At 42.4% G+C, this 20010-nt stretch overlaps 1 protein-coding gene across 2 annotated transcripts in view; it reads left to right on the top strand.

Moving 5' to 3' along the window:
• The window catches only part of KCNH1 (potassium voltage-gated channel subfamily H member 1), a 214055-nt gene that overhangs the window by 33070 nt on the left and 160975 nt on the right, over positions 1 to 20010 (top strand). For both annotated transcript variants that reach the window (XM_075267108.1, XM_075267106.1), the window contains 3 exons: positions 111 to 229; positions 5846 to 6238; positions 17047 to 17470. In XM_075267108.1, the coding sequence (XP_075123209.1) occupies positions 111 to 229; positions 5846 to 6238; positions 17047 to 17470 (936 nt within the window). The remainder of the gene's footprint in view (positions 1 to 110; positions 230 to 5845; positions 6239 to 17046; positions 17471 to 20010) is intronic.

Genomic DNA, 20010 nt, shown 5'->3' with positions numbered 1-20010 from the left:
GCCTTAGTCATGTGGGCAGCCATTATTTGGCTCGGGCAGTTCGCCTCCTGTGAAGGATCCGCAGAGTATATTGCCCCGTATGACCATGTTTTATGTCCTTGTTTTTGCAGGTTGGGGGAAGCTTGCGCGCCTGACAAGAGCTCTTACTAGCAGCAGAGGGGTCTTGCAGCAGTTGGCTCCCACGGTCCATAAAGGAGAGAATGTACATAAGCATTCTCGGCTCGCTGAGGTGATATATCCTATAACGTGTCATTGTACATGGAGCTCACTGGACTTGTTTCTTCTAGTTCACTGGAGGCGGCAGACATTTCTAAAGCATAGGTCACACTGGGCCTGTAGATTGCAGAGAAGTGATTGGTGGAATATTGGTTTGGCTACAAATATGGCTGCCTCCATAGCAAGGCTATATCACAAGCAGGGGTGTAACTTGAGGGTGTGTAAAGGGTAAGGTCACACTGGGGCCTTGGGACCTTACAGGTCTCTTCTCAATATGATGACACCAATACTATAAACAATACATTAGGGTAAGTTCACACAGGGTTTTTTGGATCGGAACCTGAGGCAGAGGCCACCTCAGGTGTCGATCCAAAAACGGGTAACCGCGGCTGAATGCTGGAGCACTGCACTGCTGGAGCACTGCACTGGCATCCAGCTCTACGCTCCGCTCCAGATTAGGCCCAATGAATGGGCCTAGTCCAGCCTGAAGAATGAGCACCTCGCTTCTTTTTCCCGGAGCCGGCACAAGCAGCAAAAGCTCCTCAGCGTCTCCCATTGATTTCAATGGGAGCCGTCTTTTTGGTCAGGATTTTGAGGCAAAAACTCTGCGTGAAGTTACCCTTACTGTCACAGTTTGGTGGTCCTAGTGCAGATTTTACATTGAGGCCTAAGAATTTCATGTGGATCCTTGGAAGTGTTTAAGTGAGACCACAAATCCAGATGGTACAATGGGGGGAAAATTATTAAGCCCAGGGCAGAGGCTAAAGAATTACTAAGAAACTCCGACCTATGGGTCTATTCACACAGAGGAATTTGGCGCAGATTATGACACGAAACTCACGTCAGAATCCGCACGCAAAAATAAGCCTCCCATTGACTTCAATGCTTTCCATTTTCCACACGGAACCCATTGGGAGGCTTATTTTTGTGCACGGATTCTGACGTGAATGGACCCTAATAATGCCAATGCACCACGGGAGGTCCCATGTGTCCCAAATTAAATTTCATCAGTTAGTAACTGGTGCAGATTTCAGGTATAGCTTTGAACATAGCCTTAAATGTGAGATTATAACATTTTGGAAACTCCCTTTCAATGACAATACAGGCCCATAGACTAACAGTAGCCAAATTGATGGACACCGGTCTTTCTCAGAACCAGATATATAGTAACATATAACTTGACACAAATATCTTTATTCCCTCTAAAAAAGAAAAAAAAAATGGAACAGTTCTTAGAATTCTGCATTGTGTTGTTCCTCCGCTATTCCTCCTGGAAATGTGTGAATAAATAAACAACTGAGTGTTACCATTGTTGTCCGTGTGCATGACTGTGGGATTTTTATGAAGCCTGACATATTCATGTCCCCAGTGACGGCAGAAGAGGAACACCCTAAAGACATGGATAACAGCAATGATCCTCTTGTCAATTTATTTCTTCATTTCCATGAGGACTAACAGAGGAACACATTGAAAACACGCTCCAGAATTGCTATTTGAATAGCTTTACTTAAGCAGTTGTCGAGACTCATGAAGCTGTTACGAAAATAAAGCAGTTATCCGGATGGCGGTATATCAGCTCTGATTTAATAGAAATAGCTATACATGCGTAAACATTTCAATTTCTTATGGTATTTCTTGAGGAACGCTCCGCTGGGTGCAGCGCCGACCGCTCATCGCCCTGAATATTAATATAAAAGGATGCACGGCATATGGCGGTCAGGGCTTAGTAATATACAGTAGATGTATTGGCAGGAGGTGGGCATGGCGGCATTAGCTGGAGGCCTGAGATCTGAGCTGTAGTCCTGAGCCATAGTCTTTTTGTCATTTTTGGTTCAGATATTTTTGGTTTTAGTTTATCCGCATTGTACAGGATGCTTCTCTACACACTGCGCTAAGTCGCTGTTTATACGTGCCACTTTCCACGATCTAGATACAAGGAGGGTTATTAATGGTCCTTCATCCTGTAGACTGTACGAGCCGCTTTATAATTAATAGGGGGGCCGGGATTTACAGACGGATACACAGGCCGGGGGTGGATGGGTTTGTTACTACATGAGATATTACAGCCCCTGAGATTAATCACTAGTGGTTATACAGGCATCGGAGCTTGTCCATGGTAGATATGTTGTAAAACGTAATACAAGACTCAAATCAATTAGACAAGCGGAGACGTAGAAGGTGCTGGGACCCCCACCTTTATATTAGGTATATTATTATACATGGGGGTAAGACTGGGCATGGTAAATAAACGTCTGGTGCTACATCTGGGTCCTTTCCTGGGTGACGTCGTGCGTGCCGGGATCACCACTGAGGTCTGTGACTTGGCCTCCTGGGTCAACCCGTGGCGCACGATGTCATCCAGGAGGCCGTAAGAGGACCCAGATGGTTCTCCGAATGCCACGAGGATGCCCAGAAGAGGTGAGGGAAGATAAGTGCAACTGTGTGATATTTTTCCCCACCTCCCCTGGGCCTTCCTTTGTTATACTCTGGGGTCTGAAGAGACCCCAGATTCTAATAATCTAATTTCCGGTTCGCATCCTTTCAGAAACTTTTTGAAAATTTGGGTTGAATCTTGTTAGATCCAAACCACTTCACTAATCTCTATTTGTAATATACTTTATTTTATTTTATTTTTTTAAAGTGCCTGTTTCTTCACTTTTTTGCCTGCCACTGTACAAAGCTATACAATGTAAGTCTATGGAAAAAAAATTGGGATAGGAACAGAAGAGCTCCGCAAAGCAGAGAGACATCTCCTCTATAGAGAGACAGTTTTCTTTCGCAACACAGCTGGCTGAATTACTATCCAACCTTATCCTGACTCATTTCACACTGTAGATGGCCTCATATCGCTCTCTTTTCTTTTCCTCCTCCCCCCACCTTCTCTGTAGACTTCATTGTAGTCTTATCTGCCTGTATGGACTGAAATCACTCAGATAAGAAGTAAAGACTGTAGTTAAACTTAAACACACAGTCAAGAGAGGGAGTAAACAATTTTCATGGCGTTACCCCTTTAAAGAGTTCCTGTAACCTCTCCAGGATTTTAAAGTAAAAACTTAAAGGGATACTATCATTGAGAAGGAATTGTTTGTCCCTAACACGTCAGAATAGCCTTAAGAAAGGCTATTTGTCTCCCACCTTTAGATGTCTTCTCCGTGCCGCCATTCCGTAGAAATGCCGGTTTTCACCATTATGCAAATGAGTTCTCTCACAGCACTGGGGGCGTCCCCAATGCTGCCAGAGAACTCTCCAGCGCCGCCTCCATGTTCCTCTTCCTGTGTCTTCTTCCGGCACAGGCGGTGAAACTTGTAGGCCATTGCATACCAGCAAAAACCGGGATTTCTACGGAATGGCGGTGCGGAGAAGACATCTAAAGGTAGGAGACGATTAACCTTTCTTAAGGCTATTCCTACGTGTAATTGACAAAAAATTCCTTCTCAATGATAGGATCCCTTTACATTTTACATTCTCTGGTATCTTTTCTTAGAATTCTGTTCCTCTGTTATTTCTCTTAGAAATGTATGAATAAATTGACAAGTGCTACCAGTTTGGAACATGTTCCCTAAACACTCTGATACTATCCTACCAAAGCTGTCAGTATCAGACTATGCAGGGACACACCCCTTGCAGAACGGGAACACCCAGTTGTCAATTTATTCCTAAATTTCTAGGTGAATAACAGAGGGACGGTTTGGCACAGTGTTATGAAAAATGAGGAACCAAAATTGTTATTTTATGGGAAATGCAGATAGTTGCTAAAATAGTGATGTCAGGAGAGGCGGCAGGTCCCCTTTAAGCATGATCTGTAATCTATTACATCCATTTATATTATGGTGATGCTAGACCTCATATCGTATTCAGCATATTGTATATATCATGTACAGTTATAGCGCCCTCCGCCATATGGATTACCTCATTATATAGATTAATGAGATATTGACGAGCTGTTAATTCCCAAAGCCCCCTCATTGTTACACATGAGCTGCTATAGATCATTACGGAGCATCGGCCATTAGTAAGGCAGGTAATTGCATGTATACAGCATGTCATATATTCCTATACTGGGGATGAAATGTAGCAAGAATCATAGGACAGATGAATCAGAATAGCAGAATAAGAAGGTGGTCACATGAAGAACCACTAATGATATTTACCGCATGTCTAATAAATGATAGATTCAATGACACTATTGATATTAGGGGGATAGTGATAGAGAAGCTGATTCTCTTGGATTTCCTCATGTTCTTGGTACTATGTATATGCAAAAATATAGAAAAAATATAGAACTATTTAATATATATATATATATATATATATATATATATTATCAAAAATATAGAAAATATTCAGTAATATAGAACATGTGGAAACATATAAAATATATATAATAGTATAAAAATATAGAAAACATTGCCCCTATTGTAACTAAATTTTAACCTTCCTGTTTCATGTATTAACTTCAATTACCGCCATTACCCTGTGGAATAATGAAAGTGGTGTCACCCCCTGATTGAGTCACCAAGAGCTTAAAGGGATATTCCCGTCTTATAAAATGGTGGCACATTGACAGGAAAGGCGATCACTTTATGATCGATGGTGGTCCGACCTCTGGGACAGCGATGGATCCTGACAATGTAGGGAATGAAGGGGCCGCAGTGCTGATTTAGAGATTTGTCCTATCTGAGTGTTCCATGCACAGAACTGTTTCTAGCCAAGTGAATGAGCACATTCTCCAAATCTCTGAAGATCGGCACCCTGCCACTCACCGTGCAGGGAAGGGAACCTAACTGATTTTGTAATAGTGTTGGTTGTCTAAAATGAGAACCTTTTGTACCCCCTTCATACTCCAGGGCCTCTACACTCCCTTCAACGAGGACCTTTCACCACCTCCACCACTCTTTCCATAGACAACGCTCCACTGATTCTGGAACAGTTGGTATTTTTTTCTCTAGCCCCCACCATTCCTAACCAATCATTGCTGTAAGTTTCAGCAAAGTTATGTTCTCTGTTGTCAGGTGGTCGGTCCCTGTCTGTCCACTCCAGCACAGGACCGCCCACCTGACCATAGAGAACATAATTGTGCTGAAACTATCAGAAAGGATTGCTCAGGAACGATGGGGGCTAGAGAAAAAAAATATCAACTGTGTTGGAATTAGTGCAGTGGCTCCTAGCTCTGGGCATTGGGAATGGTAGGACATTTGTAGGTATGCTGTAAAAACAACTCTCATTATTGGGTATAATATATTGGTTGTAATATATTGGGTGTAATATATAGGGTGTAATATATTGGGTATAATATATAGTGTGTAATGCATTGGGTGTAATATATAGGGTGTAATATATTGGGTGTAATTTATTGGGTGTAATTTATAGGGTGTAATAAATTGGGTGTAATACATTGGGTGTAATATATAGGGTGTAATATATTGGGTGTAATATATTGGGTGTAATATATTGGGTGTAATATATTGGGTGTAATATATAGGATGTAATATATTGGGTGTAATATATAGGGTGTATTATATAGGGTGTAATACATTGGGTGCATCACACTATTCTGATCACAGGGCTGATACAACAAAGTTAGTTTTAGCCTCAGACATACAATGACTCTGTCCTCCATATTTTTCAGGTGTTGCAACTTGGTTCCGAAATTCTTCCGCAATACAAGCAAGAAGCCCCGAAGACCCCGCCACATATCATTCTACATTACTGTGTTTTCAAAACCACCTGGGACTGGGTCATCTTGATATTGACGTTTTACACCGCCATTCTGGTCCCTTACAATGTGTCCTTCAAAACGAAACAGAACAATGTGGCGTGGTTGGTGGTGGACAGCATTGTGGATGTGATCTTTTTGGTGGACATTGTACTCAATTTTCATACCACCTTTGTTGGCCCTGCCGGGGAGGTAATATCTGACCCAAAGTTGATACGGATGAACTACTTGAAGACCTGGTTTGTCATCGATCTCTTGTCCTGCTTGCCGTATGATGTCATCAATGCCTTTGAAAATGTGGATGAGGTCGGTAATATTTTATTTCTTTACATTTTAGTACATTTTTGGGCATTTTGGAACTGGCTGATCCCCAACTTTCTCCCATCATCTGCCACTGGGGAGAGTGTTAATACTCCTATAAACATTATTTTATGGAGCTCATGAGTTAGACTCCTACTCATCTTATATTAGTGACCTATTTTCAGGATAAGTCATCAATATGTTTAGCCCAGAAAAAAACCTTTTAAAGCCAAGTGACCAACCATTTAATTTTAATGGGGGCCTACCGACTAAATGTCATTGGCCAATGCTTTGTTCTGCAGCCACCACCAGTTGTGTCAAGCTATAGGGTTCTCCCCTTTCTCTGTTTACAGCATACGCATGCTCGGCAGGGATACATGCGCGAATATTGAGGAGTCTAGAAAGATCATTTGGCTGACAGCGATCTAAATTAGGATCATTGTCAGATTGGTGAGCTGTAATACCAAGTCCTGCCACTACAGGATGTATGGTGCTGTGCTTAGTAAGCAGTGATAAGCTGGCCTGGCTTGAAACCTGATCAGTGGGAGTGTTGAGTGTCAGACCCTGACTGATCTAATGTTAATGACCTATCCTAAGGATTGGTTATCAATATCAGAGCTGGGAAAACCCTTTAACTGTTTAAGCAGGGGAGGGGTTAATCAGGGGTGGGGCTGATCATGGGCGGGACCATTGTGAATTTTCCTACAGACTCTCTGATTTCTGTATACTCCCCTACTGGTAGCCTTTGGCCGTAAACCGCTGCATGACGTTCATTCTGCTGCCTTGCTTTGTAAAGACACCTTGGACCTCCCAGACATATATCTACAAGTAAGTATCAACCTCTTCTAGGACTCTTCTAGGATATAAAGATGACTTGAAGTAACAGAAGAGCAGTCACTTTTATCCATTAATACTTCTACAGACAAGACTATAATTTTCCAACAGCCAATTCAGCTAAAGTGCCCCAAATTATTGTGTTCAGCTTCCTCTTTGGAAAATGTTGTTCGGGTTGCGGGGCGAGTGTATCAGTCACAGCGTGATGAATAGATAGTTGACTTTCCTGTGTTTGAAGTTTGCGTCCTGGTTAATGAGATGTTCGCGGCGCCGGAGCCCTGAGATGTTTCCTCTTCAGTGGTTCTGAAAGATGCGACTTAATCCCAATATTTGACTGGTTCATAGCTGCGTATAATGGCCTCAGGGAGAAGGACGGGGCCCGGCAATTAGATTCTGGTCTCTGATCAGGGTCCTGCTTGTAAACAAATATCTATGGACCATTAGCTGTATAATCTAAGAAATCCCGATATAACAGTCCCTATGTGTGAGGTCTTCCAAGGGTATGTACACACACAGGAATATGGAAAAGATATGGGCGAATTGATTTGTTCCGAACTGGGTTGACCCAAATATTCCAAATTGTTTGGTTTTAACAATACTAAAAAATTGGGGAATAGTCTCAGATGAACTAAAATGATCGCTGTGACATGGATGGCGGTAAATTATGATATTCAGGGGTCTCTTCCGACCCCTGAGTATAATTGGTGGAGTCCTAGGGAAGGTGAAAAAAAAAAAAAAACACATTTATATTCCTCTTCCCTCCTGTCTTTTGGGCCTCCAACATGGCATTTGGCGCTCTTCTGGGGACAACATGGTGCTTGGTGTGCCCATGTGACCACTGAGACCCTACCATGTAGCCCTATCTTTAAAGGAGAACCCAGCCTTACTGTGTAGCCCTAGCCATAGAGGAGACCCAACCTTACCTCGTAGCCCTAGTCCTGGTGGGAATCCAACCTTACCATGTAGCCCTAGCCTTACAGGAGAACCTAACCTTAACATGTAGCCCTATCCTTAAAGGAGAACCCAGCCTTACTATGTAGCCCTATCCTTAAAGGAGTACCCAGCCTTACTGTGTAGCCCTGGTCTTGGAGGGAACCCATCCTCAGCATGTAGCCCTAGCCCTAGAGGGAACCCAACCTTACCATATAGCCCTAGCCCTGGAGGGAACCCAACTTTACTAAGTAGCTCTAGCCTTAGAGAAGAACTCAGCCTTAACATGTAGCCCTAACATTAGAGGAGAATCCAGTCTTACTGTGTAGCCCTTCCCTTAGAGGAGAACCCAGCCTTACCATGTAGACCTATCCTTATAGGAGAACCCAGCCTTACCATGTAGCTCTATGCTTAAAGGAGAACCCAGCCTTACCATGTAGACCTATCCTTAGAGGAGAACCCAGCCTTACCATGTAGACCTATCCTTAGAGGAGAACCCAGCCTTACCATGTAGCTCTATGCTTAAAGGAGAACCCAGCCTTACCATGTAGACCTATCCTTAGAGGAGACCCAGCCTTACCATGTACTGCAGCCGTATCCCAGCCACTGTCCATGGTGCTGAAAGGGTCAGTCCTCACATCTACTGTCGGCAACTAACAAACTCCCAGCATTTCACCTTGGACTGGCGGTGCAGCGTCGCCTCTTTTCCTCTTGGTTATTTTCTCCATAGGGGGTCGAGCACATCTTCACAGGTACAGCCTGACTATTGACTAACACATTACATCTGTACCTGCTCAGCTTTCTTGATAAGGGATCCTGGGGGGGGGGTTTGGTTTGCAGACTTTTCTCTTCCAGTTATGACATTTTCATTTGCAGAATCTCTCGTTTATTGCCCTCCTGGGAGATCTGCGGGCCATCTCTGGTTTCCAGACATCCTAAAAGTAATTTTAGCATTGCCAGCCTTGCAATTGTCAGAGTGGCTCTTCACTTGAACCCAGAACAGTGCCAAAATCCTTTCATCTGGCTACCGATTTCTCAGTTATTATGTAGCCAGATGAGGAGCCTTACATGACTAATGTCCCTGGCTATACAGAAGATCTGCAATACAGCACCCAAATTAGTGTGGCCCCTCTGCGCCTCCACGCGCCTCTCAACAGCATAATTGATCAGCTGTGACTTTATTTTAAGGGGTTGTCCCACAAATAGGGTTGAGCCGATCTTGAGATTTCAGGATCGTTTTTTAAAATCCGATTTTCGATCATTTTCCAGCCGATCGCGATCGTGAAATTTGCTCAATCGCCGAACGGGATACGATCTTTCCCGATCCCGATCGCTCAACCCTAGTTATGAATAGCCTTTACTGTGTCCACCTCAATAAATGGACCTAAGTGGACACACATGCTCAGTCTTGCTTCTCTGTCTGCTCCATTGAGTATGTCCATGGCCCGTACAGCAGTTGCACTTGGGCAGGAGATAAGCTGTGACATCATTTCCAGTAATGATGTAGTGATGGGTCAGTGGTGTTATCTATAGAGGTGTTATCTTCTATTATAATACCATCTCTGATATAAATGAAGTGATTACTGCAAAAAATTTTTTTGCAATTGTCAGTTTATTATTAGGCTTAGTGGTCAGATTGAAAATTGCGATACAGACTTAAAAAAAAAGCATAAAAAATATGTTTAACATAAAAACATGGTTAAAAAATAGGATATATTTGGTGACATATTCCCTTCTCATATGTGTCGTAGTAGTTTCTATTGCTGCAACAATCTATCAGTAGCCACAATGCAGTGAACAATGTGAACAGGGCCTAAGACACATTTTCCCTTCTATAATCAAACAGAAGTGCGGACACAAGAGCCAAATGACAAGTGACAGTCGCCTTAATGGCTTTTTCCTTGTAATTTCTTCCTCTGCACCTCGTGTTAAGTGCAGGGTTTTCCTGGGCCGTATTATTAGGGATATGACTGGGAGTCATGCAGCGGCAGTAAGCATCGTGTCACATCTGATAACATGATATTGTGCCATACATTAAGATGTGAACAACTCGGGGACATCTCAAATTGATTTGTCCTTTTGTTTCAGCTAAATACACGACTGTCCTTCCCTTGTACAAGCCGGGCTGCTCATTTCAAAGGGGAGCAGAACAGCCATTGCTAGGATAATACTAGGAATATGATCATGGATTATGCATAGGTCCAACATCCTATAGTACATGTCTTATTACACGCGTGTAACACCTCTGCATTCACCATTCCTGCTTTTTAAGGGTGCATTCACACTGAGTAAACGCTAGCTTATTTTGTAGAGTAAAATTACACTTGTAAATTTAGCTATCCCATTGACTTCAATGATATTTTTTTACAAGTGTAAAAATACGCCTGTAAAAAATACGCCTGTAAAAATACGCCTGTAAAATGTCATTGAAGTCAATGGGATAGCAAAATTTACAAGTGTAATTTTACTCTACAAAATAAGCTAGCGTTTACTCAGTGTGAATGCACCCTAACATTGTCAAATTTCTACGTATAATATCTTCATAGCAGTTGCATGTCTGACACATCGCTACCTGCAGCCACCAGTAGGGGGGGCTTAAAGTAGTTTCCCTACCAAAGTAAGTTATGTCCTATCCAGGATAGGGGATACCGTGAGGATCAGTGGGGGTCTCACTATTCAGGAGAAGGGGAGACTTCTGTCCTTTGTTCTGTATGGAGCAGTGATCAGGCAGCGTGCACACCGTTCCATTCATTTTACTGGGAATGTCGGAGATAGCTGAAGTACAGGGCGCAACACTGGCGCGGGCATTAGCCCTTTCATTTGGTTCTGAGCTAATCTCTCTTCTGTGGCGCCTCCACCCACCCTCTTACTATTATGGAAGGCCTCTCATCACTCTATATCTATTGAAGCTTGCCTGTGGCGGGCCTCAATAGAGCTACAATGATTTCCCCATAGACTGTAAATCATCAATAATGCAGTCCATGGAACAGGCGATCTAATGATTACTGGTTCAAGTCCTTAGGGGGACTAAAAAAGAATATAAAGTGAAGGTTTTAAACCTATAAAAACCCCCATAAAAGTAAAAATTACCCCTTCAGTCCCTAGATCTCAAATAAAAATCTATAAATATTTAATAATAATAATAATAATAATAATAATAATAATAATAATAATCCATAACTATCCTAGACCACCAGGAATATTATTATTATTATTATTTATTTAGATTAATCCCATGGTGCTGTACATTATTATATTAATCCCATGGAGATGTACATTATTATATTAATCCCATGGAGCTGTACATTATTATATTAATCCCATGGAGCTGTACATTATTATATTAATCCCATGGTGCTGTACATTATTATATTAATCCCATGGAGGTGTACATTATTATATTAATTCCATGGTGCTCTGTACATTATTATATTAATTCCATGGTGCTGTACATTATTATATTAATTCCATGGAGCTGTACATTATTATATTAATTCCATGGTGTTGTACATTATTATAATAATTCCATGGTGCTGTACATTATTATATTAATTCCATGGTGCTGTACATTATTATATTAATTCCATGGTGCATTACATTATTATATTAATTCCATGGTGCTGTACATTATTATATTAATCCCATGGTACTGTACATTATATTAATCCCATGATGCTGTACATTATTATATTAATCCCATGATGCTGTACATTATTATATTAACCCCATGGTGCTGTACATTATTATATTAATCCCATGGTGCTGTACATTATTATATTAATCCCATGGTGCTGTACATTATTATATTAATTCCATGGTGCTGTACATTATTATATTAATTCCATGGAGCTGTACATTATTATATTAATCCCATGGTACTGTACATTATATTAATCCCATGATGCTGTACATTATTATATTAATCCCATGATGCTGTACATTATTATATTAATCCCATGGTGCTGTACATTATTATATTAATCCCATGGTGCTGTACATTATTATATTAATTCCATGGTGCTGTACATTATTATATTAATTCCATGGTGCTGTACATTATTATATTAATTCCATGGTGTTGTACATTATTATATTAATTCCATGGTGCTGTACATTATTATATTACTTCCATGGTGCTGTACATTATTATATTAATTCCATGGTGCTGTACATTATTATATTAATCCCATGGTACTGTACATTATATTAATCCCATGATGCTGTACATTATTATATTAACTCCATGGTGCTGTACATTATTATATTAACCCCATGGTGCTGTACATTATTATATTAACTCCATGGTGCTGTACTTTATTATATTAATCCCATGGTGCTGTACATTATTATATTAACTCCATGGTGCTGTACATTATTATATTAACTCCCTGGTGCTGTACATTATTATATTAATTCCATGGTGCTTTACATTATTATTAAAGATGAGTGAGTGCTATTCAAAACTACCGTTTCCAATAGCAGGCTCCCATAGGAATGAATGGACGCAACCCGTACGCAGGGGGTTAAGTGGCCGGAAGCCGGCACCGTGATGCGTGCCGGCTACATCCATTCATTCCTATGGGAGCTTGCTATTCGAAACGGCAGTTTCGAATAGTACTCACTCATCTTTAATTATTATATTAATTCCATGGTGCTGTACATTATTATATTCATTCCATGGTGCTTTACATTTGAGGGTTTACATATAGTACACAAGGGCCTTGCCCGCGAGGGCTTACAATCTATGAGGGAAGGGGGTAGAGACAGAAGTAGAGGGGGAGACTGTACAGATGGCGGTGCGGTGATAGTGTTATTGGGGGGTGTAGGCCTTCCTGAATAGGGGAGTCTTCAGGGCCTTCTTGAAGCCTGTGATTGTGGGGGTCAGTCTTATGTGTCTTGGTAAGGAGTTCCAGAGTATGGGGGGTGCACAAGAGAAATCTTGGAGACGGTTGTGTGAGGAGTGGATGAGAGCAGAGCGGAGTAGGAGGTCATTGGAGGATCTGAGGTTACATGTTGGCCTGTATCGGGAGATTAGGTCAGAGATATATGGAGGGGACAGGTTGTGGATGGCTTTGTATGTTAGTGTTAGTATTTTGAACTCTATTCGCTGGGCTATAGGTAGCCAGTGGAGGGACTGGCAGAGGGGAGCGGCCGATGAAGGGGGGGGGGGGCGGGGGGAGGTGGATTAAGCGAGCAGCGCAGTTTAAGGTGGACTGGAGGGGCTGAGGGTGTTTGCTGGGAGTCCATGGAGAAAGGTGTTGCAGTAGTCTAAGCAGGAGATTATGAGGGCCTGGACGACATCTTTGTGATTTCAGGGGTGAGGAAGGAGCGGATTTGATGGATGTTCTTGAGCTGGAGGCGGCAGGAGGTGTTGAGGGTTCTGCTGTACATACTGGGACTGATATCTGATCCAGGAGATGCAAAAAGATGTGATAGAGAACATGTAGTAAATTCAGTAGAATGAGAGGGACATTGGGGAATTTTGCAATTTTTGATGTGGGATGTGTTTGCTCCTGGACCAGGCTATAGCCCTATAGGGGGAGCAGTAATGGTGTCCAAATCTTTATGACCCTATAGCTATGATAATTCTGCTCAGTAGAATCGGGGGCCTGAATATGCAAAAATGCCCCTTGAACTGACCGTAAATGCTAAGTAAACCCTGCAGAATGTGAGACAGTCTTTAGAATGATTTCATCCTCTACTTTTCCTACTCCTGGTGTCCTATTGATCAGATTCGCTGCCCTGTAAAGGATATAACAAGCGTCCTCCGTATCCTCCGCAAGTATAATGAGCAATATGCTGAATGTCAAGATTTCTAGTTGTAAGTCCCAGGAGAACATTAGGATTAGGTCATGTCTAACTTTACAAATTCATGTTGTATATGAAGCAGCAAATTATTTTAGCTTTCAGAGAAGACAATGATCTGCAACCTGAGGCTTTCAGGGGATGCCGGGAGTTTTAGTTTTGCATCATCTGCAGAGCCGAAGGTTGAAAACGCCGCAGAAAAGCTATTCAGTGAAATACTCTGTATATGGATAACAGTATGTGGACACCTGACTATCATACAGGAGTTATAGGAACTTGTTAGGGTAACTTTTTTGGGTGACAGACAAGATTTTGAAGCATCTGTTGGAATTTGTGCCCATTCAACTGAAAGTGCTTTTGTGAGGTCAGACACTGATGCCGGGGAGATGTTGCAGCTCTCATTCAGTGTTTTTGATTAAAGCGGTTTTTCATGACCTATGCTTAGGACTTGTATTGTGTATCTATATGTTTTTGGGATCCTTGAAGATTTGTACAAACCAGTGACTGTGTTTTATGCAGCTGACAATACTGTATGCGCTTCTCACTAGGGTTGAGCCGATCTTGAAATTTCAGGATCGTTTTTAAAATCCGATTTCCGATCATTTTCCATTTGAACCCAATCCCGATCCCAATTCCGATCCTAATGCAAGTCAATGGGATTTTTTTTAATAATCAAAGATCGGATTTTAAAAACAATCCTATTCACTATATACTATACTATTCAATTTTTGGACTCCATGCTGTGTAGGGATTAAAAAAAAAATCCCCCGGCTACTTAGCCCCCCCTGGTGTCTACTTACCTGCACAGATCCGCTGCCGCTCCCCGTTCTCGCTCCTCTTCTCTCTTTCACATGCCTTCAGAGCACCATGCGTGCCTCCACCTCCCTAGGCTAGTGTTAGAGATAATGGGAGTAGGCTTGTTGTGGCTTAGGAGAGTGTGAGCGGGGAGACATGAATGCATCACTGACGTCTCCCCTCCCAGTATCTGCCCACACTCTCCTAAGCCACAAGCCCCACCTTCTCCCAGCATCTCTAACAGAAGAGGAGCGAGAAGAATGGGGAGCGGCAGCACTTCTGTTCAGGTAAGTTGAGCAACGTTTATGAGTAGATAGATACTATCTACTCTTCTGTTTCGTCCCTGCTTTACTGTATACTCAGCTTTGCTGCATCTCAGATGCAGCAGAGTTCAGTATACAGCTCTGCTACATCTCAGATGTAGCAGAGTTGAGTATACGGTAAAACAGGGACGAAGCAGAAGAGTGGTAGGCTGCATTAAATCCATGGGAATGAATGGACGCAGCCGGCACGCTGGCCGCTTCCATTCATTCCTATGGGTGTGTGCTATTCGAAACGGGAGCACTCGCTCATCTGATACTATAGCTTTTCCCACAATGATTGGCTAGTAGCCAAGCATTGTGGGAGATAACCTCCGACCTCGATCCCACCGGAAAAGATCGGGATCGGAATTCCGATCACGATCGTGAAATTTACTCGATCGACGATCAGAATCCGAACATTTCCAATCCCGATCGCTCAACCCTACTTCTCACACACAAAGAAGAAACCCACACAAACCCAGTAGAGGACACAAAACTACATGCAGATGGTTATAGTAAAACCGAGGACTGCAAGGAAAACGTGCTAGCCACCGAGCGAGCCACCGTACTATAATACACCAAATGGAGGAATGCTTACTTTACCAATTTTCTACCACAACTGTTCGGCCACTTGGTCTTTTGCCGGCCACTGTTCACCTGCAATATCACCAGGAATATCATGTGACCATCACGTGTGACCGCTGTGGCCAATCACAGGCCACGAAGTCTGAGAGACTTCTTGGTATAATATTCGCACCAATTTGGAAATGAAACAGGTGCACGAACCTTCCAAATATTTGCAAAATGAATCCCGGGATATTTGCCCATCTTTACTGGGGACCGGTAAACAGACCAGGGCAGCGGCAATGCACAAGTGGGAAGGAATTTTTTTTATATATCATTATTGGAAAAATTCCTTTAAATAGCAAAAGAATGAAATCTCCTGTCCGAAAATCACCAAGAAGATCCGTCATAATAACATTCATAATCTGAAACCTAAATTTTCAGGTTTTCCATCCTGATAAGGTCCTGCGTTCTATAGTCACGCTTGACAAATTTGCCTAATTTCCTAATTTCCAGAGCACAGACAGCCCTTGACCGCTGCCCCTTGTTAGACCAAAGTGGCGGTTTGATAGATGATTATTTCAGATAATTATAGGACGTGCATCTATCAGACAGTCTCTTGTGCTTCCCTGTCCGTCACCTTCCAGTTAACAGATGTATCAGCGTTCTGCATTGTAATCGCTGCTCTCCGCGACACTTAGCTGCCAAATGGGGCGAGAATTGTGCTGACAGGTGTTACTGGTTTGGCAGCGGTCACAGTATAAATCTTTATCGTGTTTCGCCTACTGCCGATCAGTTGCGTGAGCGCTCTGTTATTCCAGCTTTGTTAACTAGTCCTGATACTGTATCATATTCTACATGAATTGCAAGTATGAACAGGGGTCACATTGTGCACTTTATTTTGGGGTCAACAGCTTTAAAGGGAGTGTCACCAGAACCCAGCATATCAACCCAATATGAAAAATGAGCTCTTTGGAGCAATGGCAGTGCTCTTGTTGCTCCAAAGAGCTAATTTGCAACGGATCTCTCAGCATCAATTCACACTGTTTGATTCAGGTGACCCTAACCTATCTATCTTTGGAGCTAGGTTATATACTAGGTTCCATTGACATTTTCTACTGTGTGTCCTGTGTGCAGAATCTCCAGTGTATCCTGCGAAATGCAATTTCACACTGCTCTCCTTTGCCTCCTGCTTGTAAAAGCTGACAGGGAGAAACCTATTACAAGCAGGAGGCGGGGGAAACAGAATAAAAGTACTTCACGTCAAGACTGTGTGGTATAAGTTAGGGGACAACATTTGTAGGCAACTAATGTATCACTTGCTGCCCTTAGATAGGATTTGGAGCAGGACAAGTACTATGTGCGCTGATCCTGGCCTCCGTCTCTGCCAATCCAGATACATAATGGGAAATATAGCTAGCTATACACAAGGCATACATAAAAACCTCTACATTATTCATTAACTATGGCCTGTAACCATGAAAGGTCACAGTATAATGGCAGCCATATTGGTTGCCCCTCCAGATTTAGCCTGAAACTTCTTCAACCTGCCCATTGAAATAATATATGTATTTATTCTTCCAGGGTATCAGCAGCCTTTTCAGTTCCTTAAAAGTGGTTCGGCTTCTACGACTGGGACGTGTGGCGAGGAAACTGGATCATTACATTGAATACGGAGCGGCCGTCTTGGTCTTATTGGTGTGTGTCTTTGGCCTGGCAGCTCACTGGTTGGCCTGCATCTGGTACAGTATTGGAGATTACGAAGTCATCAATGGAGACACCATTAGAAATGAAAGCTGGCTCTTTCAGTTGGGAATGACCATTGGATCTCCTTATCGATACAACTTATCAGGTTCTGGAAAATGGGAAGGTGGGCCCAGTAAGGATTCTGTCTACATCTCCTCCCTGTATTTTACTATGACCAGCCTCACCAGTGTGGGATTTGGAAATATTGCACCTACTACAGATGGAGAGAAGATCTTTGCTGTGGCCATGATGATGATTGGATGTAAGTACGCCATTTTTAATATTATTAACTTGTCATCTGCATACAGTGGGCTAAGGGAATACCGGGGACTCATTGTCCCGTCTATTTAAAGAGACCTAGTAGATTTGAGTTTGTCATTGGGTTTGCATCGTGATAATGTTCATGACTATGACCAAATTGTTATGATGGAAAACAAAAAAGTTCTCATATGATCTCCTCTTGGAGGGTTTGTCTAGGATTCAGTACATCATATATATAGCTGTCAATCGTGCTGAAGCCCCTCCCATATTCAGCTGCCTCGTATTGGAAACACTGGAGGAAAGATTGCTAATGTGATATACAACAAGATGTACGAACCTTCTAGGCAGGCTAAGCATAAAAATACACAAAAAATGAAAAATATCTGACCACTTCCTCCATGCATTTCCTCCCTTCATCACCCCCTTTACTTTGATCCTATGTTGTGTCATATTATAATTAAAACTGATAAAATATAAAGAATTCTATAAATTTGTTCATGTTGCGCTTTGTTAAAAGACATCTGACTGCAGCAAGAGCCTCTCCCTTCTGTAGTAGGGCTAAAAGGTTGTTAAAAAGGACCTTTCACCAACTCCAACACTTTGCATTATACAAAAGGCTCCGCACCATCGATTCCGGCACAGTTGGAATTTTTTCTCTAGCCCCCTCCATTCCCGAGCAATGATTGATATTAATTTCAGCACAATTATGCTCTCTGCTATCAAATGGGCGGTCCTTGTCTTTCTGCTGTAGTCTAGGACCGCCCACCTGAAAGCAGAGAGCATTATTGTGCTGAAACTAACATAAATGATTGCTCAGGAATGGTGGGAGCTAGAGAAAAAATTCCAACTGCGCTGGAATAGATGGAACAGTGTCTATTGAAGGATGCAAAGAGGTGGAGGTGGTGAAAGGGTTTCTTTAAGCTCCACCCACTTGGCTATACTTTGCACTTTGTACTATGTACCAGCAAAAACTGGACAGAAGCTAACCACTGTGTTCTCTGCAGGATTTCTAGATATCTTTTTTATTTCGGGGACATGATAATCTACTGTTAACTTGAATCATTTATTAGGTTTACTGTCTCTTTAAGGCTAAGTGCACCGTTGTATCTTAGATATGGATTTTCCACATGGGTTTGCATGTGGGAAATCCATAGAATGATAGAGTATCAGCTAAGTAGATGAGATGTTTAAAGTGTCACCGGCACATTGAAGGATTTTTCCCATTCATTGACTTGTGGTTCAGTATTTTAGTTCTTTCACTGTATTTTCATTGCAGATTTTCACTCTTTGGAAACTTAGCAAATCCACAACAAATTTTACAAGTAAGGGCCCATGCACATAATGTAACGTGGCGCTCATTCTGATACGTAAACTCGTGTCAGAGTCAGCGCTTCAAACCAGAATCCCATTGACTTCAAATGCGCGTAACTCATCGAAATCAATGGGTTAAAAAGCCTCCCATTAATTTCAATGTGTAGCGCGCGTAAGACGGCACCCATTGAACTCAATGGGATTCTGTTTTGAAGCGCTGACTCTGACACGAGTTTGTGTCAGAATGAGCGCCGCGTTACATTGTGTGCACGGGCCCTAACATGTGTGGAAAATGTGCACCAGACTCAATCCTGTGTGCAGGTAGTCTAAAGTACACCTTAGATAAAAATCCCCACTAAATATATTTTTTGGGGTTGTCCTCTTCTATCTGTGTTCATGACCAAAGCCCTGTGTCTGGGTGTTAAATGGCTTCTTGGTACCTATGGATGAGCGAGCTGAGTTTGTTCTAAATTTTCCAAAAATTCCCACAAATCTTTAATATACTCTGGGGTGTCTTTGAACCCCATAGTATAATAAGGTGCAGAAAATTAAAAAACAATCATAGACGAAGACCCCACTTTGCAGAAAAGCAGCCTTGTTTGTTGCAGATTTTGCTGCATTTTTCTGAGCCCAAGCCAGGAGTGGATTGAGCAGAAGGAAGATGAATATTTCATTTTTTCATTCCTTTTGTAGTCACTCTTGGGTTTGGCTTAAAAAAAGCCACAGCAAAATCCGCAACAAAAAAGCTGCTTTAGGCCGGGGCCCCACGGGACGTAAACGCAGCGATTTGCCCGCAGCAGAGATGCTGCGGGAAAAATCGTGGCGTTTTGCAGTGCAAGCAAAGGGGATGGGAATCATGTGACTCCCATGCCCACTTTGCAGAAAAAATCGCAGCACGGACAAGCTGCGATTTCTAAAACTGTTGTGGTTTTGAGAATTGCAGCGTGTCAATTATATATACGGAAACGCCGGCGGCATTCCCGTAGATATAATGGGAAGAGAAAATCCGCAGAGGAAAACTCCATGAACTTTCTCTTCAAAGCGCTGCGGAAAGAACCGCAATCACCTTAGGCTAAGGCCCCACGGGCTGGAAACGAAGCGCTAAAGCGCTGCTGGAACAACCGCTGCATCAACGCATTGCGGTTCTTCCCGCAGCGCTTTGAACAGAAAGTACACAGAGTTTTCCTCCGCGGACTTTCTGTTTCAGTTATATCTAAGGGAAAGCCGCCG

The sequence above is a fragment of the Leptodactylus fuscus genome, chromosome 3 (assembly GCF_031893055.1).
Source record: "Leptodactylus fuscus isolate aLepFus1 chromosome 3, aLepFus1.hap2, whole genome shotgun sequence".
NCBI classification, from domain to species: Eukaryota; Metazoa; Chordata; class Amphibia; order Anura; family Leptodactylidae; genus Leptodactylus; species Leptodactylus fuscus.
The sequence above is the reverse complement of the archived record's forward strand: the minus strand, read 5'-3'. Positions and strand labels throughout refer to the sequence as shown.